The following is a 26,065-nucleotide window of genomic DNA, read 5'->3' as shown; positions in this document are numbered from 1 at the left end:
TATTATATGTATAGAAGCAAAGTACCAGTAATAAAAAGTGGAGATATAGTAACTACTACAACATAGCTATGCGGGAAATTCTTACAATAGCATATATATTACCACCAACTGTTCAATGTGTGACTATATTTCATTCACTAATACATATATTGTGTAAGAAGCTGAGCTCAGATAGATGAAGCCAAACAAAAAATATTTAGCTACAGACCTATAAAAATATACAGCATATACCAACATACTTTATTCTATTATAATAATATTTAGATGGAGTGTTGTGTTATATGGCTTAATTTTGCCATCTGTTCAGGTAGTAAACCAGGACCTTATAAGACCTGGTTATACTTATGAAACATTTAGAATCCTTTGAAACATCCATTGTAGTTATATGTTGTTTGAAACTATATGGACAGTGCATTGTCATTTTAATGGCATGCCAAAAGAATGATATTTAACTAACTGTCTTTCCTCTCTACCTGGCTGCTCTTAAGGTAACTGGAAACAAGGAATATTGTTTTGTTGACTTTAATTCATAACTGTTTCAGGTCATGTGTTGAACTTTCCTATTTGTGCTTTAGATTTGACTCACATTACTATAGTTACCGATGATACAAAGCTTTGGGTACATGTCATCTTTCTAGAGCGCCTAGTAATGAAACTTACAATAGCATGTGATCCTTTGCAAATCACAATAACATTTTTATTGTAACACCACATCACTTATTAATATTAGCAATTTTAATGTCTTGCTTTGAAAACTGACTGTATGATGTTCAAACAAGTAAACACTATCAAAACAACATGATGAATAAAGTGCTACAAAAAATGCCTACAAAAAATGGAGATGGTCTAACGCAAATATGTACACAGAGAGTAAAATGAAAAAAAAGGTTATAGTGGATTCCTGACCCAAGACCTCCACAGCCAAGGTTCGCAACCACTAAGTTACCACTGCCAGCTACCTTTCTTTCTTGTTTGGTGAAGGTTGTTACGTGTACATTTGCAAGAAGGAACCTAGTGTGGAGAAGAAACCAAAGCTGAACCCCGACCCTATTGCTAACTGAAGTTTGCCTGTTAAGCATAATAATGATTTGTATGAAGGTAAGTTTTTGATAAGTTAAAGGCAAGTTAGCATTGGCCAGGCTTCACTGGGAAGGTCTATTTCCTTTCATGCGTTAGTTTTAAGTACTACTACAGCACATGTGGCACTATATAACCTTTGTCACCAGGCAGCACCCTGTCACCTATAATACCAATAATGCACATACAATAAAGGATATTGGTAGCGTGTGAATATGATGTGTCTAGTACCTTACAGGAAGGAAGCCTTCTGCGGAGTAATGTAGTGTGTGTGTGTGTGTGTGTGTGTGTGTGTGTGTGTGTGTGTGTGTGTGTGTGTGTGTGTGTGTGTGTGTGTGCACACGCATGTGCATGTATGCATGCATGTGTCTAGTACAGCATTTCAAGTTGCGAGTATTAAGTATCATCACCTTAGGGTTATTATCACGCTGGAAGTTGCTAAGGTAACACCAGGTTTGCTGGTAGTGACAGAAGCAATAGTTGATGATGACCTCATCATCTTTCTTGTCTTATGTGTACTGCCTCATAGCCAGGTCCCTGGAGGAGTCTTCACTTGTGGGATGCAACCACACCCACAATATATTATGTTGTTGGTGAAGCATACTGAGGAAATATAATAGAGCAAAAAGCTTGAGGCATAAAAAAGTCAAAATGTGTGTAGTAACATGCAGAAAATGTCTGTTGTGGATTGAAAGTCAACAAAATTATTTAGATTCGACTAAACAAGCAATCAAATGTGAAGAGTTCACATCTATTCGAATCCCTCATAATATGATTGAAATATTCAAGAGATACTGCTGACTCGATTCTTTGCTTGTCATCACCAACTGCATCACTTTCCATCCTGCACCTTAAAGTTCATGCTCTTTATAGTTTCTCTGTTTTAAAAGTGAAGGGTTCTAACTTTGTGTTGCTGTATCAAAGGCCACCCCAACGCTAATACTTGACACCAAAAGTTATTCAAGAGAAGATTTTACTAGACTTTCTTGAGCATTGTATTTTTACAGTAAACGATGGCCAATCTTCTCAACACACATAGTCAAGTAGCTACAGCAGTAACAGTCAGTTACTCTAATAGAGCAGTCACATTCTCAAACAAAACATTCTACCAAATTCAACCTTAAAAGTGATAGTTTTCTGTGGGGGCAGCATGCTTTGGTGCAAATTGCATCCAGTTAACATCCTTCTTAGTTCCCTCACTTAAACTTTGTTGCTACACCCCTGGCCTTTGGTGAGTCTTATAATAATAAGTACCCTACTGTTGCTGTGGTTTGAGTACCTCCTTCAATAAATAAAACCACCCACACTACCACCAACTCAAGGACCACATGATGACCAAACAAAACATAAGGCAGCATATATAGTTAGCTGGTAGCTGTGTAGCTTAGGCAACAGCTGGCACTGTGAAACTAAATGCCTTAATTCAAACAGTGTTAAAGAGTTATCTTACAAAGCAAGCACGAGTTGCATTGCTCAAGGAGTAAGCACTGAGTTACAAAGCAGAGAGGCACAAGACTTATAGTGCATCTAAACTAACACAAAACATGGCATAGTGTGAAACAACACAGCATGGTCCTACTAATGTAAATGCAGACCAGACAGTGCATGCGGTATCGTGCTGCTGGCTAAGATGAACCCACAATGAATATGTATGCTGGCATGACTGAGTATGGCATGACCTAAAAATGTACAACAATCTCCAATGAACTATAGAGAAGAGTGAAAAATGATGTGGACTGCACTGAAATGTTCAAAACTAATTGATATATGGGGAACAGTTTGAAGGTTGAGAGATCACAAGAAAATAGTAAAGCTTATGTGTGAAGAGGGTTATGACAGGACCAAGATTCAATGTCACAACAAGATAAAGAAACTGAAAGTGGATTATGAAAAGGTCAGGTAAAACAATCAGACTGGCAATAAGTGAAGAGACAACAATGAAGTCATCATTAATAAGCCAACTACACAGCCACCTATGTTAATAGACTCGTCTATCAATGAACCCACTGATATATCTACCGTTTTTGGAGAGGAAGAAAGCAATTGTGACTCACCCATTACTGATAATACTAGAAGAGATTGAGGGTGATATAGAAGGATGTTTTAGGTAAAGCATCAGCTATCCAAGCAGTATCTATGAAGTGAAGCCAACAGCAGGTTTGAAAAGAAAACATACAGAGCTAGACAAAGGCTATGGAGAAGGTATGTGATAAAATGACAAAAGATCAAGCAGAGAGTGATAAGCTTTTCATTTATTTGGAAGAGAAACATATGAAAATGGATTATGAGGTGATAAAAAAGGAGCAACAGTGGAGAAAGGAAGAACTTAGCTGAAAAAACCGAGCATCAAAGTCAAGAAGAAAGGAAGTATATTAGATGATGTGTCCTCAAGACAATGGCACTGCTTTTTATCAAAACCCACAATACTACCTCAATATGGACCCTACTACCTACTATGGCTGTCAAAGGTACATGGCTGTATGAAGCAATGTATTACATTATTGATTATTACTGCTGACAAACTGTTGTAGCTATTGTATGTTATAATTAACTAGTATGTCCTCACTGTTTTAGCATCACTTTCAGCGTCCTGGACTGGGTAGTTGATGGTTACTCTAATACGTCAACTGATGATTCATTTATCCATCCATCTGGGATTTCATCACCAAATGTACAAAATGCTGCTACCTCTCATAAGTCCACTGCACTCTTGGACGAGGCACTGTCACTGCTAGCAGTCCCACAGCAACTGACGTAAGAAACAGACTTCTTTTTCGTGAAGCAATATGCTTGAACATTGCTATCCTTTGCTGCAAAGTTTCTTATACAGTGATAATCGTTGCAAGTTGATACTCTGTGATGCTGCTTAACTTCAGTTGCCAAAAAGCAGCTGCAATTTAAATAAAATCTGTTGTCATCATATCTGAGTTGGATTTTCTCTTTCATAAAAGATAAAGGCAATTTGGTACAGAACAAAGTCACTCTAAGGTGATCTCCAGTCACCAACTTTTGATCATGACCACCATGTTAACCATGGCATGGATGGGAATGCAGTTGTTGTATCCAGGAGACAAGTCAGCAGGAATTGTCCTATGTATATATACTAAGGAAGGTTCTGCCTGTTGTTCCACCCAAGTTGGTGAGGCAGATCATTAGAAGAGACTATATTGACCATGGCTGAAATGATCAGTGACAATATGCCAAATGCAGACAAGCATTAGCTGAGGGTGTTGTATAGGTTGTACGCGTGTGTGTAATAACTAGAATAGGACTCACGTGATTTGTAATGAGGCACATTTTAGATTGCAGAGTGTAATTGTGAATCAATTGAATCCTGTGTATAGAACACAGTACATGATGTCAGAAGTGGCAAAACTGATCAACCATGGCATCTTTTCAGATCGCTCCACCTGAACAATTTACATTTGACCAACAACCATTTCTAGGCTTACCAGCAATTGAATCTTTACACCTTTGGTCAAGAATAAAGATGGCTTTTCTGCAGACAATTTTATCAATATCTATTTTAATGCGGGTAGCCTTGTAGTAGAATACCATATTCAGCTCAAATAAAGTGCTACACCAGTTGCCTTGTGCACTCCAAGGAGAGTTCTCTCCCATTGCTACTAAAGTAAAGACTGAGTTTACTAGGATGGAAGACATGGGATTATTAGCAAGGTAGAAGCACCCACTGAATGGTGTGCAGGTATGGTGGTCATACTGAAACCTGATCGTAATATTGATATATGTATTGACCTCACCAAGCTGAATGAAAGTGTATGCAGGGCAAAACCACATATTCTTCCTTCCGTTGAACAGATTCTGGCTCAGTTAGGAGAGTCCAAAGTATTTCTAGATGCCAATGCCAGTTTCTGACAAACTAAGCTTTCAAAAGAATTGTCTCTCCCAACCACGTTTATCATGCTATATGGCAGATTTTGTTTTAACCGGCTTTCATTTGGCATAACGTCAGCACCTGAATTCTTTCAGAAGCAAATGTTGTAAGATTCTAGATAGCTTACCTGAGTACTTGCCTTGATGATGTCCTTGTGCATGGCAAAAACCAAATCGAACATGACCAAGCCTTTACGTGACTTGCTGAGTACCAAGAATTCATCAATGTGGGGTTCTGCTCAACAAGAGGCTTTTCATTCAGTAAAACAACGACTCAGTTCTGCCCCAGTTTTAGCATTTCACCATCCAAGTAGACCTACAGTAGTGTCAGCAGATTCTTCTTTATATGGATTAGGTGCCGTAATTACAAAACAGTGCGATGGTACCTGGCACCCAGTAGCTTATTGCTCATGTTCACTGTCAACGGCTGAGCAGCGATATGCCCAAATCGAGAAAGAGACAACTGCTTCGACTTGGGTGTGCAACTGTTTCAGTGGCTACCCACTTGGCAAACAATTTCATATTGAAACAGACCACAAGCCACTAGTTTCATTGCCAGGATCAAAGAACCTTGATGAATTATCTATGAGAATTCAGAGATTCGGAATGCCTTTGATGCAATATTCCTACACAATTTCTCATGTCCCAGGTAAACAGCTTACAGTTGCAGACACATTGTCACAGACTCCACTGCATAACTCCTCAGACCATACTGACTTTTCCAATGAAGTGGATGCTTATGTTCAGTCCATTCCTGCCACTGCATGCTATCAGAGAGGCACAAGCAGCAGATGAAGTATGCCAGAAACTTTTTGATTATTGCAAACATGGATGCCTGCATGTACATAATTTATCAGGGCCACTTTGTCCATACCATGATGGGTTGCTTCAGAACTAACCATCCATGATGGGTTGCTACTAAAAGGCAACAGTTTTTTAATACCTTCAACTCTCCATTTAATGTTCTTGATAAGATACATAGTGGTCATCAAGGCATCACTAAATGCCATGCAAGAGGACAAAAAAGTGTCTAGTGGCCAGGGATTAATGAACAGTTACGAGATCTTGTGCGAAACTGCTCTCAATGTCGACATTCATGTCATAAATCCCCAGAACCATTGATCACAACTGAATTTCCAACATTACCTTGGAAAAAGGTTGCCACTGACTTATTCTACTTCATTAGTGTGACCTACCTCCTTATAGTTCTCTTTTTCATAGAAATTAGTAAACTATGCAGTCAGTCCAGTTCAGAGGTAATCCATCACACTAAGGCAACTTTTTCTCGCCATGGGGTCCCACAGGAAGTGATGTCAGACAATGGCCCACAATTTTCTTTGCTTGAATATTCTCAGTTTGCAGCTGAATATGGATTTATCCATACCACAAGTAGCCCACAGTACCCTCAAAGTAATGGGGAAGCTGAAAGGGCTGTGCAGACTGTCAAACAGTTCCTCATGTGTGTATCACAGAATTATTTGTAGGGACATGTCAACTAGAGTACGAGGCCACTGGCTCTGATAATATACCTACACACCTGATGTTAACCCAAAGTTTTCCCCAGTCCTCACAATGATTTTTCGAGCCTCTTTGCCAGCAATGTCATGTACCAGCAGATCAGAAAGCAGCAAACATTGAAAAGCAATCACAGCAATCCATCTTATATCAGTAACCAGTGCTTGTTATAAGCTCCCTAAACACATCATTTACCGTAAATGACAAAAAGTTTGGAAGTGATAAAAGTTTAGTGAGTTTGGCAAATCAAGAAAATTTGCCAAACTTTATTTGCCACAATCAACTTATTGTTCTATATTAGCTGCATGGTAAATTTGCCAAAATTTGTCTGCCAACCTGCTTTGCATGCTGATTCACCAAATTTGCCAAACTTTCATCATTCATGGTCTTAACGCACATCAAATAGTATGTGATAACAAACACAGTTTAGCCTGTTACTCTTAACCACCAAAATGACTTGGCAAGAAACCTGGGCAATCATCTGCAAACTGATGTAATCCTTTTAGACATTCCAAGGCTTTTGATAAAGTTTATCATTCCTGTTTAATTCACAAACTTGATCATTATAGTACAGGACTCTGTCCTAGCTCCTCCACTGTACTGTATAAAGCTGAAAAGCTGCCTGTCTGTGGTCCAGCTGACTCCAAAACTGTAGCACCAGATTTGCTGCATATTAATTGCTATCAAACTGGCACCAACAATTTTATTAATAGAAATTTGTAGTACGTTCCATTTGCTGTAGTGATGAAAAATCACTATAACCACAAGTTGGTTTTTTGAGTATTTCTCCCACTACATGGAATGGCAATTACAGACTACAGTGTTGATCTCTTTGATAGTAATTACACGGCAATTTCTACTGCTGCTATACGGTCAGCGAGTTAAATGGATTACAGACATGGACACTAGCATAGGTGTAGCAACAGGGGCCCCCACTCTTATTTTAGAGGGGCCCTCTACTTTCAAAGATCAACAAACTCTAATAGAGTAGTAAGATACTCTAATAGAACAGTCAAATACTCTAATAGAGCAGTCATGTACTAAACAAAGTTATGAAATTCAATCTCAAAGGCTAAAATTTCCTGTGGGGAATGCCCCAAGATCTCTTAGAAAGTGCGTGTTCTGCATACTGAGTGAGCTTTACACATTGTACAAATTGTATCGACCTGCTTAGCCCCCTTACTTTAAATTTTGTTGCTATGCCTCTGGAGACTAGAGTGCATATTGCTTAACAAGAACACATGTATGGTTTTAAGTATAACAAATGTAATACAGTACTGCATGAATGGCAGGCACAACATAATATCAATCACTCAGTTCAACCTGCACGAATAGCAGGTGGCGCTGCTAGTATTGTATAAATGACCTACCAGAGGGCATAAAAAGCAGAAAAAAACTGTAAGCTGATGACGTACTTTTGTACTCAACAAATAAAACAAGCCAACTTAAAACATCCTACAGCAATGGACTAAAAAGTGGAACATGATATTTAACTGCTCCAAAGGTGAGTTTGTTAGAGTCACTAATAAAGTGAACCCCATCCACATGTCTTACTACATGCAAAATGAAAATATTAAAAAAGTATTGCATACTAAATACTTGAGATTATACCATAGACCATGCAACACTTAACATGGAATTATCACATAAGACAGATCACAACAAAGGCTAACAATGTCAAAGGTTTTCTTCAGCAAAAGCTAAATCATGCCCTGCTAGTACCATCTTGTTTGTACAAAAGTGTTAATGTGTATCCTTCGATCATTTAGTTGCCGTAAAAACATTCAAGACCTATAGAGTCTGTGCAAAGGAGGTCTGTATTCAACAACTATATAAACACCTTGCAAAAGTGTATCCAACATGTTGGCTGGAGCCCTCTTGCAGACAGGCAAAGTGAACATAGAATACTAACTAGTAGACATTGGCACTGACATTTTACTCCCATCTCGTCCTTGTAACCACTGCACACCAAAGAGATTTTTATAATTATCGGCAAGAATTAATGCTTATACAAATTATTTTTTCCATATTGTAAAATATTCTGGATTTCTACATAGGTTGTGCCCATTTCATATAAACACAACACCATACCGCCGTACCATCTTCTAAACAAGGCATCATAACTTCCGCGTACTTTGGTTAACAGACGTGAGATTTAGCTCAACAGATTCCTTGATGAAAGGTGTTTCAAGTGATGTGTAAGTTATTTGTGTAGGAATGAAAGGAATGCTAGAAAGGAACCTTATATCACAAAGTTTACGTAGCACTCGTAAAAAAACATGTGATTTTGGCATGTTTTACAACACTTCTCTGAAAACTAACCTGTTTTGCACTCAATACAGTTGGAGTCTTATTAAGCATCCTTCTCTACATAGATTGATTCGGTTAAGGGTAACAACTTGTAATTTTGGGATTTTCCTACTGAAGTAATTAAATTTTCCAATAACATAATGCATGGAACGTGCATTATGACATCATCAGCAGTAAATAACTGTAACTATGGTAATGTTGTAACTATGGTAATGTTATCATGCCAATATGGTTGGCAATGGATAGAGAAATTCAAGGGTTTTCTTTTGCTGTATGGTGTGTTATTGATATTGCACAAGTTAAAGGTTGAAAAATTAGTGTTTTTGTGTGGAGTGTAAAAATATATGTATTTTCCATTGGAGAAGAAATGGCAAGGAACAATGAGATTTTTTGATCAGCCTGTTTCACCAAGTTGAGGTTATGAAAAGGATATATCAGATTTATTAAATGCAACAGTTTTGGGTAAAACTAAGTGTTTTGGTTTTTGACCATGCACCTGGGATTTTACAAATCCCATACATATGTCCCTATTACAAAACTATGGCATATCAAAACATCTGTCAACTTAACCGTACATAAAATATCCATAACGTGAAAAAATGCAAAAATAACACCATCTGTTAAACACAGCACCATCTGTTAAACACAGCACCATAACTTCTGCATACTTCAATTTATGGAGACCTGATATGGCTCATCAGAATCCTGAAGTTACCAAGAGAAAAGGCAAGGATAGAGCCTTGTATTGCCAAAGTGCTTTGTACTGTTGTGTGTGTGCTCTGGTAGGGAAGAATGGCTTTCGCTGACTACCGTGAGGTTAAAATAAAATAAAATCATAGGACAAGAAATAATGGCTGTCGACAAGGTTTTTCAAACAGCCAGTTTGACCAAGCTATGAATACCAAAATGACACGGAGTTGATTTTAAGCTGTTTTATTACATAATTCATAAGATCTAATAGTGAAACTTGATGTTATGCAAAATTTTATTTAGACTACAATTCCCAATAGCAAGTTTTGATATGGAACTCTTTCCTATAGCATGCGTTTAAACAAAGAATAACTGGACTGCTATAATTATTTTTGAAATGTAATTCACTTTGTGCACATCATATCAAAAACTTTTGACGCATTTACTGTAGCTACATTTAATTTAAGGAAAATAACATTGTCTTTCAAATAATGCATCATAACTTCCGCATACTTCAGTTTATGGAGATGGGGTTGCATTTATCAGAATCCTCAAGCTTTTGTATAGTGAACAATGGAAAATAGAGGGGAGAGCTTTGTATGGCAAATCTACGCATCCAGGTAAGAAATTGTACTGTGAAAAAACCTTGTTTTTCATATGTTTTGTGATGTATCTTTGTGGAATGGCCAGTTAGGCCATTAGTTCGGGTAGATTCTTAATCAGTACGATTCAACTCATCGAATGAGACCAAGTTTAGCAAATTTGGGTATTTGGGTAAGGGAAACCCAGCACACTTTTGAGGTTTGCATACGGAGGTAACAAATTTCTTGTATAGAAATTGTATGGAGTGCGCATTTGGTGGAGTCAACTGTTAATAACTGCCACTATGAAAGTGTTACAACAAAAGTTGTATAGAGAAATTTGAGGGCTTTGTTTTTATGTATGGTTTGTCAGGCAAACTATGGATTCTAATGGGTACACTTTTGCCTCATTTGTATATAACGCAAATACATGTATTTTCTATTGGGCATATCAAAACATATGTATGGGATTTGTCAAATCAAGCATTTTCAGGTGGTGAACATTAAAAGTTTTCAAAACACTGGGTTAAACTCTTAAATATTAAGAATTATGCATTAAATAAATCTAATATCTGCTTAATATCTTTTTTGAAACCTCAACTTGGTAAAACAGGCTGATCATAAAATCTCATCTTTCCTTGTCATTCCTTGTCCAATGCAAAATACATGTATTTTACACTACATACAAAAACACTAATTTACAACCTTTAACTCACAAGATCTCTACAGCACACCATACAATAAAAGAAAACCCTTGAATTTCTCTATCCAATGCCAACTGTACAAATGGGAAAACATTGCCATAGTGACAGTTATTTACTGCTGATGACATAATACGTGCTCCATACATTATAAACCATTCAGAAATCTGGAATATCTTACACAAGTTTTGATATGGCAAGAAACAATGGCTGACAAGATTTTTTAACTGATCAGTGGGACCAAGCTAAAGCTACAAAAAGGACATGAAATAGTTTTAGGCTATTTTAATGCATACTTCATAAGAATTAGGTTAAAATTTGGTGCGTTGTAAAATTTTCCAAATGTGACAATTTCTAATAGCCTTTTTTAATATGGCTGCCCTGCGGTGAGGCCTGCACAGTAAATAATATTAGCTAATTAAGTGACTCCACAGGTTCTGTTAATGAATAGCTCCCCCTTAAACTAGCACCTACTTGCATCCGGGGGCAGGTGACATTAATTTCCTTACTAAAGGGTTGATTGTCATTGCCACTTTCAGATGAACTGCACTGCCATAATAATAAAACAAAATAAATTAGCTAGCTGCATAACTAAAAGTTAATGAATTAGCTACGTGACTATATTAATTTATAGCCACGATAGTAGCTATCGGGTTCAGTATTAAACTCGTGATTAGCATACCTGCATGGTCACACAGGGCAGTACCTAGCCCTTCATACGCGGATTCATCGTTGAAGGAGATATTAGATAGGCGCGTAATTCCTTTGCTGATCCTTAGTTTGGGTTCTTTGCAAACAGGGATTTTTGTACGCCTACGGATGCAAACAGAGGCGAGTCAGTCCAGTGTTCAGTCCACGTTTTATAACCTCCCCTCAGGTGATTATATTACAACATCAACAGATCAGGTGATATATTTATCAGGTACATCATCACGTGATTACCTCAATTCAAAGTCTACTGAAGTTAAGGTCGGCTCTTATACATGTTTTTCAGTATATAATAATAATTGTTTAGCTTTGTATCGCACAATGATGTCGTGGCTTCTAGTTGGTGGGAGGCGAGGCAATAAAGCGCGCAGGGTAATAAACGACAGCAGAAAAACATGGTTCTCTTAGCAACCGCAAACTTATTTCAGTGCCAGCTCCGTAAGTTTACCTATGAACTAGTAATGCCCGTGTGCATATGCATTTATATGTTAATTGTGTGTATTGCTGGAGTTTCCTAGTAGTCTCTGAGGGCCAGTGTTCGTAGCGATTGTTCGTTGGTCACAGCCGCCGGCTTCAGTTATCTGGTGTCGTCGTTACTGCAGCGTTTACAAGGTAGAGTGGTAGCAGATCATTCAAACAAACCTCACAACCTTTGAAAGCTGTAATATGCAAGTGACGTACCTCCATTTAAGAGTTGGCTTCTGACAATTGCCGGCAAAGCCGCTTGGTTTAATTGATCGATTAAAGCTCGCGATAGCTAGTATGCATGCCCTCGTGCATGCCGAGGAGGTCATAAATATTTCCAGCAGCTGAGCAGCATGCGTGCACACAAACAGGGTTAGCTATCTATATAGCAACAAATATAACTTAATTCACCTATAGCTATCTACTGATCATATGTAACTACACATGTGTGCAGTTATCGTATAGCTGTAATCTGTGTTGCTATTCTGTCTAGGGACTTGAAGGAGGTTAACATGTATACACAGCTATCTGATGTACCACAATGGCTGTCTACCCAACCACTGCCAATGAGTAGCTCACCAGTCAATTCAAATCAGTCTGCCCCACAATCTTCATCACCACTGCAGTTATCATCTCCATGTACTCCATCTGGCTCTGCGGGTTCCATGCTCAGCAGTTTTGGCGGTATGCCCTGTGGCAATTTTCCTCCAGATACATTTTATAACCAACCACTGATGGATGGCTATCAGCCTTTGAGTGATAACTATTACAGCATGCCTTGTCACCCAAATACCAGGTAGCTTTATAAAGTTGTTATTTACTATAAATATTTTGTAGCAAAGCTATGATCAATCTGCTGACCTTATATGAAAAGCTAGTAGTATATAGCAGAAAATTTTAGCAGGAGAAAATTCAGGCGAACTGATCTTTAACAAAAATTGGTGAACAATATTAATTTGGTGAATGCAACATATTACATCGCCCACACAATTTAGTACCTAATAACAAAATTATGGCTAATTTAATAATTTGAAGCCTATCTTATACCTCTGTGCTGGCCAAAGACTGTATATGGACCTGGGGTGGCAGACTGTACTTTCCATTACAAGTATATCACTGGTCTTACTATCCAGTTGCAATTGCTTGCTTACACATTTGCATGCAGCAGAAATTCCAGAAAATGGTAAAACAACAAAGAGGTCAGGCTTTGCATGTGTGAAACAGGTGTACATGTTGCACTTCCTCAAACCACAAATATGGCCACACTAGAATTACAACACATGTATTTAAAAAATAACCTTACCCCTCTAGCTAGCTTTTGTCTATACAAATATTGCATGTTTGTAGGGACTACACTGTACATGTAAGTTGCATTGCAAAACTGGCCAAACATTTCTTACAGGACTTGGACTTATTTCATACTATAAATATAGGTTTATTCTGTGGCACAATTGTACAGATAGCATGCAATTAATTGTTAATGTACTTTCTGAATTTCTATAGTCCTTTTGTGAACTATGCTCCAACTCCTGAGGGGAATATTGGTAAACTGATTAGTCAGCTTAGTAGTTGCTTACAACAGGTAACAATTCTTACACATATAGTGTACATAGTACACTCATGTTTTATGTAGGTGGCAGGAAAGGATTTTGATGCCTCTAAAGAAATATGGAAAAACTTTGTCCACAATTTTTTTGATGACAATGCATTGCTCTCTGTAGAAATTGATGGGTGTGGTGAAAAACAAAGATATGGTAAGTCAAGTGACAACTACGGCATGGTTTGGCAGTACTGATGTGGTTGTGGTCACTACTCTTAAACAAAAGATTGGTTTAGGATAATATTATGCATGTGTATAAGGATTGTACTGCAGCTGTTTAAACAAAAGATTGGTCTAGAGATTTATTAATGGCACGTGTATAGGAATTACCAGCGGTTTTTTGGTCTAGAGATATTAATGTGCATGTGTACATGTACAGAATATACCAGCTGTTTTGTTCTTTGTAGTTCTAAATCATGAGAACCTACCGGGATACTTTCACACTTTCTCTGAAGATGGTGTATCCAGTTTGCAGTACATGTTGGGAGAAGGTCAAATGAACAATTTTCAAGAACTGTTTAGAATGAACTACAGTGGTGCCACTTGCATTGTTGACTACACTAAGCCTCACTTAGTAAAGGTACTTAGCATGACCTATAGCATATTACGTAAACAAGGATATCATTTGAAATACTTTTTATAATGTCCACATTAGGTCATTTCTGAAGGACGTTTACTGGTGGACATGAAACTCAATCATAACTTTAAGATAACATTATGGTATTTCAAGGTGCACAAGTACAATGAGTTCATCCATCGTAGCAGCATATTTACAAAAGTAAGGTGGACATGTGCACGTGACCACATCACACCTTTCGCTTTTGGCTGAATGCATGAAGCTGTATGAAGAATTCATTGTACTATAGGATGATCAGAGGGTTCCAAATGACATCAAAAAGGTATCAGAGAACATTTCAACATTTGGTTTGCCTGGAGCAACATGCTCTTATCTTAAGGTAACTATGATGTGTACAATAGAGTATTCTATCAGTATATGCTACACTAGTATTCTTTGATATGCTTAAGCATGTATCCCTTATATCAACAGCAACCATTATTAATTACTTCAATTCCACAGAAGCATGGTACATACAAAGTGGATAGCTTGGATGATGTACTACTATCACCAGTGCCGAGTAAGATGTCACCAACATCGCTGGTGGCCAACTCCAACTGGCTTCCTGACCCATACACTACTGGGTACAGTGGAACATACACAACATATAGCAACATGTATAGCAGAGTTTCTTGTGAGTACATATAGGAGCTGTTTGTTGAGCACAAAAGTTTATTTGTTATTCTTTAGCTCTACCTCATCATTCATCAGTTGACTTTGTTGCTCAAAATAAAGGCAGACACTGTTCAAGTAGCCATAGTAATGACAAACTGAAGAAGCACAGGTCAAATGGTCCAAAAGACAAGAAGCGAAGGCAACCACCTCCAATTCTTATGTACATTGTAGGAGAAGCCCTCACCTTACGTAAGGGTTTGTATTGTTACATAATCACTTTATAGCTAACAAGATTGTGGCCATATAATAATAGCACAGAACATGTAGTTGTGACCATATAATAATAGTACAGAACATGTAATTGTGGCCATATAATAATAGTACAGAACATGTAATTGTGGCCATATAATAATAGCACAGAACATGTAGTTGTGACCATATAATAATAGTACAGAACATGTAATTGTGGCCATATAATAATAGTACAGAACATGTAATTGTGGCCATATAATAATAGCACAGAACATGTAATTGTGGCCATATAACAATAGCACAGAACATGTAATTGTGGCCATATAATAATAGTACAGAACATGTAATTGTGGCCATATAATAATAGTACAGAACATGTAATTGTGGCCATATAACAATAGCACAGAACATGTAATTGTGGCCATATAATAATAGTACAGAACATGTAGTTATAAACCAAGCTGAATGTGCTACTAGAAAATCCACTAGATCTACTTCATTTCATGATTACCGACACAATGTCTTCCTGTCCACAGGTGATGGACGATTACTAAAGGGTATTTCTGACAATCAAGAAAGAAAGATTACATGTGTAAAGAACACTTTTGAATCTCCAGCAAGAAATGAACAAAAGAAGGGATCAAGTAGAACTTCTAGTAAGACTTCTAGTTCATGGACTACCAGTGTAGCGTTAGGGAAGCAATCCACCAGCACAGCATCAACTAATTCTGTTACATGTTTCAATAGTGATACTGTCAAGCTAAACAGACAATTCCCACCCATTCCTACATAGCTGTTTTTATGCTCACATTTTTATAAGCAAAATGTAATTCACTTATTCTTATATTTTTAAATTAAAACACAGAATGTATCATGGTTATAACTGGGTGAGGCCTTCAGCAGAAGCCACATTATATAAGAACGTTTCTAATGCTGGGTTGAGCTTTTTCTCTCTAAGCCCATTTAAGGTAACACTGCCATCAGCTTCATCACTTAAGCTTTGTACATTGGTTATCAACTCTCGTGTCTTCACTGACAATGCCTTAACAATAACACTATAATAAGTATGATATATATAACAATATAGCTTTACTTTTATCACTTGCTGATCATTCAGTGATGCATCTTCAACACACTCCATCAAATGTATTGCTATGTCTTTGTGCAGTTTGCCCAAGACAAAGGATTCTAATGCAATAATAAACTGACTGCACTACAAGGACTATTCACATCAACATATATGAGAGTTCTTTGTTTCATTACAAAAGAACATACAATGTAATCTTTAAGGCTTTACTGAAGGTACCTGGTCTTACAGCCTGTTTAAAGAAAGTTGGAGAACGGAGAAAAAAATATTTCATTTGGTTTTTGTACATGTGATTGTCAGCCTACATCCTTGTGTGATTACACTCCTGTGTGTATACGGTGGCTGAGTCAGCAGCGTAGGCTGAGTAAGTGGTCAAATCCATTGTGTGCTTTAAAACAATATTAAAATAGCACCTTTGTACTTTTACTATGAATACTCGTAACCACATGTAAGCATATTTCACTTTCCCACAGTCACACACAACAAAACTAGTTTCACTTTGTGACTGTATATATAGGTTATCCATTATGTCACCATCAGGAGATGTAGTCACTAAACTATTATATACAAACTCTCTTTTCATTTCGTACTTCAATGGAAATCAGTTCACAAAAAGATTACTACAGCTTTGAACATACATACCTTTAGCATGGGGAGCGACAGTAATTGCATTAGCCGGCACTGAAACAATAAAACCACTAAAAACATATCAGTACGACATTATTAAAATTACCATTAATAAACAAGTCATACAGTTCCGTCCTGGCCTCTATACTAGCATCAGTAAAGCCAGCCACGTATGTTCCATGGCTGGTAAGATCTGCCATTTCAGTATCAACTAGTTCCATATATGGGAACACAATGTTCCAATTCTGTTGGTGCCACACAAACAATGGCAGAGTCCTACGTAACAGAATACATCATAAGGTAAAGGGTCACCATAAAATACAAGAAGAGAAAAGACCTTATTTCTACAACAGGAAGTTTGTAAAGTGGGAAACAACATGAAACTGTAATGACTCCACTACAACAAGGTCTGGTGAAACCTACATGGTTACACCAGACCATGTTACATTGCATGGTCTGGTGAAACCTACCTGGTTACCTTCAGCACAGTAGCTACATCTGGAGCATACACTACTACTCTTCTCTTCAACAGCAGCGCAGTATATATGTATATGCTTTCAATTCCGAACATTTGCACAACATCTGTGTGAAAACAGAAACCATGTATCATACTTTCCACATCTTAATCGTATGATAAACTACATTGGTAAAACCCTCACAATTTGTCTAAGGTATTGTACAAACTATTCAAATATGTGTTTAAATTAAACTCCACGAGTCCATGGTATGCTTTATCAAGAGGAATAAGATGATATATAGCAACCATTTATTAAAATAGGTGTTGTGAATTACTTATGAAACAATAGACACAGGCTGCAGGGATTGCAGGTTTCCATGTGCATACAAAGAAGTAAAATATACTTAAATTGCCGCACAGAAAGTACGCACTGTTTACTTGTCCATGAATCATTTTCTCTATGGCATGTGCTAGGTAAGTTACATCAGCCTACTAGTAGCAGGTGCCTGCCCTATGTGCAGGACCATTTCACTAAAATTCATATATTAAGGGAACCAAGTAAACATCAGCACCATTCATGCCCTTCAGCATGAACGGTTGATATCACTTTTAAAAGTACATGAACCTAACGCCATCCTGCAAGTATACTGAAATGATGTGAAGCATGTAAACTCACGGGTAGCATTTGCCTTTTCTGGTTCCGACAAGTGTCTGCTTTCTGCACTTTGCCTTTCCTTTTATCTTTAATTGCACTGTTGTCTTCTTCATGCAAGGAAACTATACTGCAGTATTAATTTTTGTATTGACACTTTCACAGCATATTTAAGCCCAATGTAAGAGAAGTACCAGTGGATTATTCAGAAGCTACTAAACAGTGAACAATAAAAAATTTTTTTTAAAATAACAACTTGAGGTTAATGGGTGGTCAGGGAAAAATAAAAAAGTTTTTAAAAAGAAAATAACTTGAGGTTAATAGGCTGGTACTAAGTTTATTGTCTGTGGTTTTGACAGGACCATAGCTCAACTTTTCTGTAGGTCTGTGAACAATAAAAAGTTCCTAAAATAACTTGATTGTTATGGTTAATAGGCTGGTCAGTGAACAGTAAAAAAATTATTAACTTGAGGTTATAATAAGCACTTCAAGCTTTTAATGTTCACTGAATCCTTTTGTTAGTTTTCTGGGTGGTACACAAACACCAAAGTTGACTGTCTGTGAAATGTAGCTCAAATTTTCAGCCTATATATTTCTGTACAGAACGAACAAAAGCAGGCATTAATCTAGGCATTGATTTAAAGTCTCATGTTGAGTTATCATGAGCTAAGAAGTATGTTCAAAAGGTCAAAGAAAAAAACAACTATGCCTCCTGCACACAAGTCAAGTCCTCTACTACTTGAACAGTTTGTTCTATGACTTTCAAAAAAAAAAAAATTGTAGCTCTAATTTTCTCTAAACGACAGCAAACACATTATAACATAAGATCACACAAGGTTGTTGATGTGTTAACCTTCTTATGTATATATACACATTTACTGACATTCATAACTTCCGTTTCACAGGAGTTTCCCCAAGCTTACCTCTAAGGGGACAGGCAATGTAAGCCATTCTAATGTCAAACGACTTGATAGAGAACATTTCATCTCCAGATGGATTAGGGCAGTTGCCTTTCGTGTACACGCTCAAATATGGAGTCAGCACGGAGGTGGGACTACCACTGGAAGCATAACTGGTGTACAACAGTCCAGACAAGTGCCTGTATTTTTCAGGATTAAAATCCTACAAAGGAAAAGAATACAGATTACATTGCATGGCTACAAAAATATAATAATTTATAGCTGCATGTCTTCACAAGGCATGTGTTGGACTTTTGCCTTCATTATGATACGTAGACAATTATGGTATCAGAAGGCCACAATGATCACACAGTAGCACATCCACATTATAGCCATCAAATTGAAACTGCCTCTCATTGAAATCACCACAAATAAATTTGATACTCCTTCACTTTGCTTGGGAAATGTTGGTGCTTTCTGATGCACAACAGCCCACCAAAAAAGGATAACAACTATTCCAAAATCTGTCTGAAACATTGCTTGGAACAAAGCAATAATGACAAGTGACTAATTTCCACTCATTCTACAGTAAAACAGTCCATGGAAAAGGGCAATACACTACTGGCGTGGCACTACCATCTGTCAACACTCTTCAAAGGAACAATGAGGACAAACAGGATAGTGTTTTATGCTTGACCGGCAATGGGTGACTTTTATGAATACAAAGGCATACCATCAGTTGTCAGTTATACAGGTAAACAAAGCCAGAGATTACATAATAGGTACATAACTTGTGTGGTCTCAACTTTAGCAGCCTCACCTTCCTCTCCCCACTCTCCTTTGTTATAGGATGATATTGCCCCACTGAGGAAACTGCTAAAGTTAATAAGGAAGTGTGAGAAAGAAGCTTCCACAGTTTACACAGTGGAAAATAACACTAAATCAGATCATCGTTAATTAAAGTTTCATTTTTTAATTCAAGTTTTATTTTTAAGGCACAGTAGGAACAGCTGCAGATGGATTATGTCAACTACCAGCACAAAAAAACCATCTGTGTGTTTCTATATTTTAGCAGCTGGTCATTATCAATGTGTCCTGATTTTCCAGTTCAGTTTACATGTTAAGGAACCATTACTAGGTGTCCAGATTATGCAGGTGTCCTCATTTTTCACTGTCCACATTAACAGGCTCCACTATACCTATTACACCAGGTGAAGGACATCTGTTGAACCTTATCAGTAAGTACAACTATAGGCTACTCTTTTGTGAGAAGACAATTGCATGCCAGTCACATGTAGAAAGTATGTCACATTCTGTGGGCATAGGTTCCTACACTAATTAGATAATCAAATCATTCAGTTATTGATAGAAACAGTTTCACTATACAATACTACAGTAGGGTGGTGTCACCAAGAGTAAGTTACTTATCTGCTGAACTTAAATTATAATGCATGGCAATTTCATTCCTAAGAAAATGGAAATTTAAATACTGCATGGGATACTGTAAGTTCCATTTTAGTAAGTACCGTCGTCCCACTGGTTTGCCTGCAGCCATTATTTTACACAACTTCACAGACACAATATAAATGTATGGGCAAGTTATAGACTAGGTACTTGCACATCTTAGAGTTACTATACAGTACACACAATTATATGGTAGGAATTAAGATGGATTTTTAGTATTGTATTATCAGCTCTAGGATGCATACAACAGTTGATACAATATCAACAGCCATATAAGCACAAAAAATTATGGACTAATTACACACTTACTTCAGTGTTGAAACCAGGTCGGGTTACCCTGGTCACCAGATCATATTTTGTCTGGTCTGACCTACTTTCCAGGTCTGACCTGGATTGGATAATGTGTAATAAATGAATTTAATTAGTTCGATGATCCGGTTGTGGAAATGTGTTAACACATCACAGCCCAGTCTCGTTGCAGCCCAGCTTCTTTCGTGAGTCATGCCCACTTACCAGGATTAGTATATCTGTAGGCATACGTGCAGCCATAATCATTTATCAGTGGTATCACAATCTGTAGGTATGCACGAATTCATGTCCATAGCTGTCTGCAGGCTTAGGCCACTCTAAATACTGTAAACGTACAAATTTTCGAGGCACATAATTTTCACAGATTGAGACAAATTTCGGATTTCTGCAGTTGTATTTTTGTGGATTACTCATTTTTCAGTCACGCTATCTGTTATTTAGCATAAGGCTAGTCCTAAGAATCATTAAGGATGAAAGTTTGCAGACAGCTAAGCAACTGCAAAACCTGTGAAAATTATGTCCCTTGAAAATTTGTAGTATACGGTAAATTCTCTGTTTCCCAGAATCCCATCCTACACCAGACATATATGCATGTGGGCAGGTGGTCCCTTTCCAATATTCTATTATAATTTTGGCAACTTTTCAAGCCATTATTTGCCTAGTCATAGCCATAGCTAACTGCATGAAAGCTTGCTCAAGCTTGTGCCTTCATTTTTAAGCTGCAGGAGTTAAAATAGTGCTGACTTGATATCACATTGACAAGTAAGCTGACACCCTTACAATGTCGATTTTACTAAACTTGTACCTTGTACAGTATGCAAGAATAATGGAAGAATATGGAATATTTAGGGGCTGACAGTAAACAGTGGATGGGAAACAGAGAATTTATTTGGAGTGGCCTTACTTGGAGCCATGGTCACTAATCAATTGTTATTGTACAAGGCATAGTCTAGTCTTGTGGTAGGCCAGCTTCTTTCATGAGCCACGCCTAGTTTAAGGTCGGTACTGTTTGCAAGCATGCGTGAAACCAAGCTAATCTATTAGTAGGGTGAGTTGAAGTGCATGAAGCCATGAAGCTATACCCACTTACAGGAAACATATTTTGCAGCCTGTAAACTTACATGGAACCACATCCACCAACTGGTCGCTACTTACCTGTCTAGATTTCATATAGCTATGCTTGTACTTAACTTGACACGCTAGTCAAGCACCCAAAACCTAGCGCCTCAGTTAAATTAATCTGAGTCACATCCAGATCAAATCCAGGTCTGCTTTTGGGTCAGTGGGTTAGCAGTAGTAACTTGGTTTCAACACTGACTTATTTAGCTGCTTGTACTTACACACATAATTATTTAATACATTAATCAGAGGTGGGTGCAAGGTTTTGTTTGATGAGCACAGACGTATTTGTATTACATACAGTAGTAGTGCTGAAAGGATTCGCTTGGCGTGACAATATGTTCTATTTGCTAATGCACTATTCCAATATTCGTTAGCTCTTTTAAAGGCTCAGATAGCTAAAGGCATCCTTGATAATAGTGAGCAAAATGTGACATAGTGATGATGTATTTTAGTAGAGATACCGTATAGCGGGTTTAAATAGCAAGGAATTAATTTTAGCGTTTGGAGTCATTCGCTAAAATTTACTTCGCAAGAATTTTGGCACCGTGATAATAACATTATTGCGTGATTTAGTCTAAGGCTGCAGCTTCATTCTGGAAAGATACGTTTGCCCAGGAATAAAGCTGTGTAGAGTTAATGCGAGTTGAAGCAAGAAGTCTGGATAAGGAAAGGTGCACGTGACCCGAACTAATTAATGGCTCAAGCTATAAAGGATTGTGATTTAGCCTGCAAGCCTGCTAGCAAGGGTCCAGTTCTCAATTAAATCTTTCTCCCAGCCCATGCAGAGTATAGTTTAATGATGAATACGACTGGGGATGCAAAAAATAGCAGGCAAAGCGATGCAACGGTTGCATGTACAATGCCATGCACTACGAATCACTTTGTTTTCACTCTGCTAAACTGGTTTGCATTTGTTACAAGTGCCTCCACATTGGATTTTTGCGAGATTTAAATTAAAAGCGAGATTTAAATTTTAGCGTTGCCACATTCATTGCTAAATTTTCTGCCGTTATTTTTAAATTTGGCAGAAAATTTTATAACTCGCTATACAGTAGTTCTCAGGCATCAGCTTAGTCCCTAAAAAAGGTAAACTTTTCAAATGGTGTTCCTCTTAGACCTTGAGAGATTAAAAATAATTTAAACAAAAAAAAACATCTTTCAATTAAATTAAGAACTGCAAACAAAAAATTCAGGATGATTAAGCTACAGACCTATAAAAATAACAGCTAATACCAACATAGCATCCATTATTCAATTTTATAACTAGGTGGAGTGTTGTTGTGGCCACATTGCTAATCAATTTTATAGTTGGAACATCCAAAGGTGCTGGTTTCCAAGACTGGATTAAAATGCTTGGCATACTATGAGGCAGTACATTGATGTGTGTGTTTAGCTCACTTCTTAAACACAACTGGGTTAAGCAACTTAATTTACATGGTTCTTGGCAATGACATCAAAAAAATTATTAGCATTACAATTGGGCACCTGTAACATGTCACCTTGAGTTTAGTCGCATAGGCCAAACATGCAAGAGGGTATATTTTACATAAGAACACGTTATTGAGGGACACTGTAGGATCACATGATAAGAGCTAGTGTGACAAAGGTGTGCGAGCCAGATGACAACTTTCACCCTTTCAGTCTTCTTTAGTAGTGCAATCATAGATTATTTATATGGAAAATCAAAACAACAGCGTCAAAAGAGAACGTAATTAAGCTGAAGAATATGAGCCACATTCAGTGCAAAGTGGATACACTCATGTCATCTGTTGTGAAGGAGAAGACACATCCATTAAAATTTCAATGATACGTCTCCATGCAACACACCACGACCACGGTGTTTCTGCTGTTCACTGCAGTTATAATGCATCAACAAGGATTTAGAGACCCAAGAGCAATATGAATAAAGCAAATTGATTACTAAGGCTACAGGCTGAGGTACTTAATTATAGGTAGCTGAGCCCACACTATCCTCGGGATTCTAGAAACTTTGTCAGTGCATTCTTAACTACAAAAAGATGAAGAAGGGGCAAGAGAAAATGACAAATCATACAGTATTACATTAGTGTTCCCAATGACACCCACCAGAAAGCAAGTCAGCTGTGTAGCTGTTACAACTTTGGTTTTGCTAATTTTCATTGGTCAGTAACAGCAAGAGTTAATAATAAGAGAGGAGAGTGTCTAATGCTGTATAGACCTGTAATAGATGATTGCGCAGAAGTTAAACGGCTTCCTTTCCGTGTAACGTATAGGCAGAGATGGGGTAACGCGTTACGTAACATAACGTGTTATGTAATATATATTACAATTTGCGAGTTGAAGTAATATAACGCGTTACATTGCGAAATTCATGTAATATAACGTAAGTTACTTTTAGAAACTATAAAAAGTAATAATATTACGTAATGAGCAAGGTAACAAGTAGTGATCAGTGCAATGTAACGAGTAATACTATGAGCAACAATGAGTCAGTAATGCATTACAAATGGCTTTTATACTGCTATTTACTATCCATTAAACTACTTAGTGATCCATTACCTCAATCCATTAACCTTTCACCTATATTAAAGGATGCTGCCCGGTCCATTGGACTGATGCATACCACGTGACCACATAGACCATTGCTATTAATGCCCACCGTCTGTGTGAAAACATGTGGTTTGCATGCATATATGCTGAAGTGATAATTTAATTCATAATACTAAAGTACGTGAAGTTACTTGCATTCAGTAACTTTAATATTTACAGCTAATAATATTGTATGTGAAGTTACTTGCATTCAGTAACTTTAATATTTACAGCTAATAATATTAAGTTACATTTCACAAGTAACTTAATATGTAATATTATTTTATTTTAAGTAATATGTAACTGTAATATATTTCGTTTGTAGAAAGTATTATGTAATATGTAATATATTACTTTGAAAAGGTAACTTCCCCAACTCTGCGTATAGGCTTCTAGTATTTGTTCGTTTCCTAACCACAATTAGTTTAGCCGCACCGTGATGAATCCTCGAGAATATTCGAAGACTGAACTAAACACTGAGCTGGTATGTACAGGGAACAGTGCTCTTTCAATTGAAGAATGCTCAAAGGTAGGGTAACATGGCGAAGCAGTAAAAGTTCGAAGCGATACTCCACCTTTGGTTCAGTGTTTATTGATTTCTCAGATGCTCTCCCTCAAAGTTATCTTCGAGATTAACAGCCACATTTCTTAAGCAACAGAGTAATGCTCTTCGTGGTGAACTTGAATATCGAGTTGAACGCACGCCCTTGTGTCTGGGATAGCCTTTGTGGTTATATGAGAAAATATACTAGCCAGTCTGTACATTACGCGGAAAAGAAGCCGTTTAACTTCTGCGCAATCATCTATTACAGGACTATACAGCGTTAGACACTCTCCTCTCTTATAATTAGCTCTTGGTAACAGTAAACAATCACAGGTGGGACCACAGGTTACCAACTATTCAGCAAACTGTTGGGAAAGTTACTCAGTCAATGTAATATATATTACATATTATAATTCAGAAGGCTCAGTCTCACATATCAACGGTGTTTGGTCAGTTCTCTCAGATAAACAGCTATTCGCAGTAAGAAAAATATCCTCCAGATAAAAGGAAACAAAACCCACAATCGAACCACCCGCTTCAGCCTTTTTCTTAGCTGAAACACATGTTCGCAGTGATTTTTGAACGGCTATGTCTGAACTCGAATCCCTCGTCAAGAACCTTTCAGATAAGTTTGACGGTTTACAAAATGATCTGGATGATCTGAAATGTTGCTCGGGGAAGCGGAAGAAACATAGAAGGCGGCATTCTCGTCAGCACCGCAGACGCCACTCGTCTACAAGGTCTGGATCTCGGAGCAGTTCTGGCCACAGAGAAGGTTCACACTCTTGGAGAGAGATTCCCACTTCCTTGCGCGAACGATCTCGGAGTAGGTCAGCGTCGCCACCTCATAGAGAACCACGTGATTGCCATAACAGAGACGGCTCAAGGAGCCCCACTCGTGAGGACGAACTGCCAACGAGGACTCGACATTGGGAGGACATTCCAAACACGCCTCAGTACAATGAGGTCGTTGAATGGGAGTACAACTCAGGTAAATAATCTTACATACATACGTGCATCTTGTTAGAAATGGTAATAACATAATATTTGTGAGACGTCACGAATCGTCATGGATGGCGTTGTTGGAATGGTCTTCTCGAGCTGGCGAATCCTGAAAAATAAAGCAGTAGCATTAAAGTAAACACGTAAATAAGTCACCTATTACTGATGATAATAGAACAGATTGAGCACTAGAAAGACGCCAAGCCCCCCCCCCCCCCCCCCCCCACCAACGTAGCGACAGTGTCTGAGGAGACAGGAGGGGTCATCACAAAAGCCTGTACTGCCAGGCTAGAGTATACAGACCGTCTCA

General features: G+C 37.7%; 2 protein-coding genes and 1 long non-coding RNA gene across 10 annotated transcripts in view; 1 reads left to right on the top strand and 2 right to left on the bottom strand.

The window, feature by feature from the left end:
• The window catches only part of LOC136236190 (uncharacterized), a 14,523-nt gene extending 2,848 nt beyond the window's left edge, over positions 1-11,675 (bottom strand). Inside the window, exons 1-2 of one of the 4 annotated variants that reach the window (XR_010692022.1) lie at positions 11,451-11,675; positions 1,488-1,680 (exon numbers count right to left, since the gene is read on the bottom strand). This is a non-coding gene — a long non-coding RNA (uncharacterized lncRNA). Of the gene's footprint in view, positions 1-1,487; positions 1,681-8,808; positions 9,866-11,450 lie in introns of those variants that run through there. The other 3 variants (XR_010692023.1, XR_010692024.1, XR_010692025.1) reach the window with 3 other exon arrangements.
• On the top strand, positions 1,016-15,896 carry LOC136236185 (LIM domain-binding protein 2-like). 5 transcript variants are annotated; one of them, XM_066026300.1, is made up of 11 exons: positions 11,684-11,737; positions 11,784-11,914; positions 12,435-12,737; positions 13,445-13,523; positions 13,575-13,695; positions 13,949-14,121; positions 14,197-14,319; positions 14,408-14,497; positions 14,620-14,791; positions 14,848-15,021; positions 15,561-15,896. In XM_066026300.1, exons 3-11 carry the CDS (start codon positions 12,454-12,456, stop codon positions 15,815-15,817), a joined length of 1,473 nt encoding a protein of 490 aa, XP_065882372.1. In that variant the 5' UTR covers positions 11,684-11,737; positions 11,784-11,914; positions 12,435-12,453; the 3' UTR covers positions 15,818-15,896. The 5 variants fall into 5 exon arrangements, with proteins under 5 accessions (XP_065882371.1, XP_065882374.1, XP_065882372.1 ...); XM_066026299.1 differs by lacking the exons at positions 11,684-11,737; positions 11,784-11,914 and adding an exon at positions 1,016-1,098; XM_066026302.1 differs by lacking the exon at positions 11,784-11,914 and having other exon boundaries at positions 11,507-11,737.
• Positions 14,848-26,065, bottom strand: part of LOC136236187 (DENN domain-containing protein 10-like) — a 22,432-nt gene continuing 11,214 nt past the window's right edge. The window contains exons 4-9 of the mRNA XM_066026305.1: positions 18,771-18,969; positions 17,209-17,320; positions 16,845-17,014; positions 16,754-16,792; positions 16,118-16,212; positions 14,848-16,066 (exon numbers count right to left, since the gene is read on the bottom strand). Of these exons, the coding sequence (XP_065882377.1) occupies positions 15,902-16,066; positions 16,118-16,212; positions 16,754-16,792; positions 16,845-17,014; positions 17,209-17,320; positions 18,771-18,969 (780 nt within the window). The 3' untranslated portion in view covers positions 14,848-15,901. The remainder of the gene's footprint in view (positions 16,067-16,117; positions 16,213-16,753; positions 16,793-16,844; positions 17,015-17,208; positions 17,321-18,770; positions 18,970-26,065) is intronic.

Source organism: Dysidea avara, chromosome 10 (assembly GCF_963678975.1).
Source record: "Dysidea avara chromosome 10, odDysAvar1.4, whole genome shotgun sequence".
NCBI lineage: Eukaryota > Metazoa > Porifera > Demospongiae > Dictyoceratida > Dysideidae > Dysidea > Dysidea avara.
The sequence above is the reverse complement of the archived record's forward strand: the minus strand, read 5'-3'. Positions and strand labels throughout refer to the sequence as shown.

What these genes read in the sequence shown, in the direction of transcription:
- LOC136236185 (XM_066026299.1), top strand. Translation starts at nt 12,454, where the DNA reads ATGTATACACAGCTATCTGATGTACCACAATGGCTGTCTACCCAACCA. An exon ending in TGGTGAAAAACAAAGATATG is followed by an intron (nt 13,696 to 13,948) that starts GTAAGTCAAGTG and finishes TGTTCTTTGTAG; the next exon opens with TTCTAAATCATGAGAACCTA. An exon ending in CTAAGCCTCACTTAGTAAAG is followed by an intron (nt 14,122 to 14,196) that starts GTACTTAGCATG and finishes TGTCCACATTAG; the next exon opens with GTCATTTCTGAAGGACGTTT.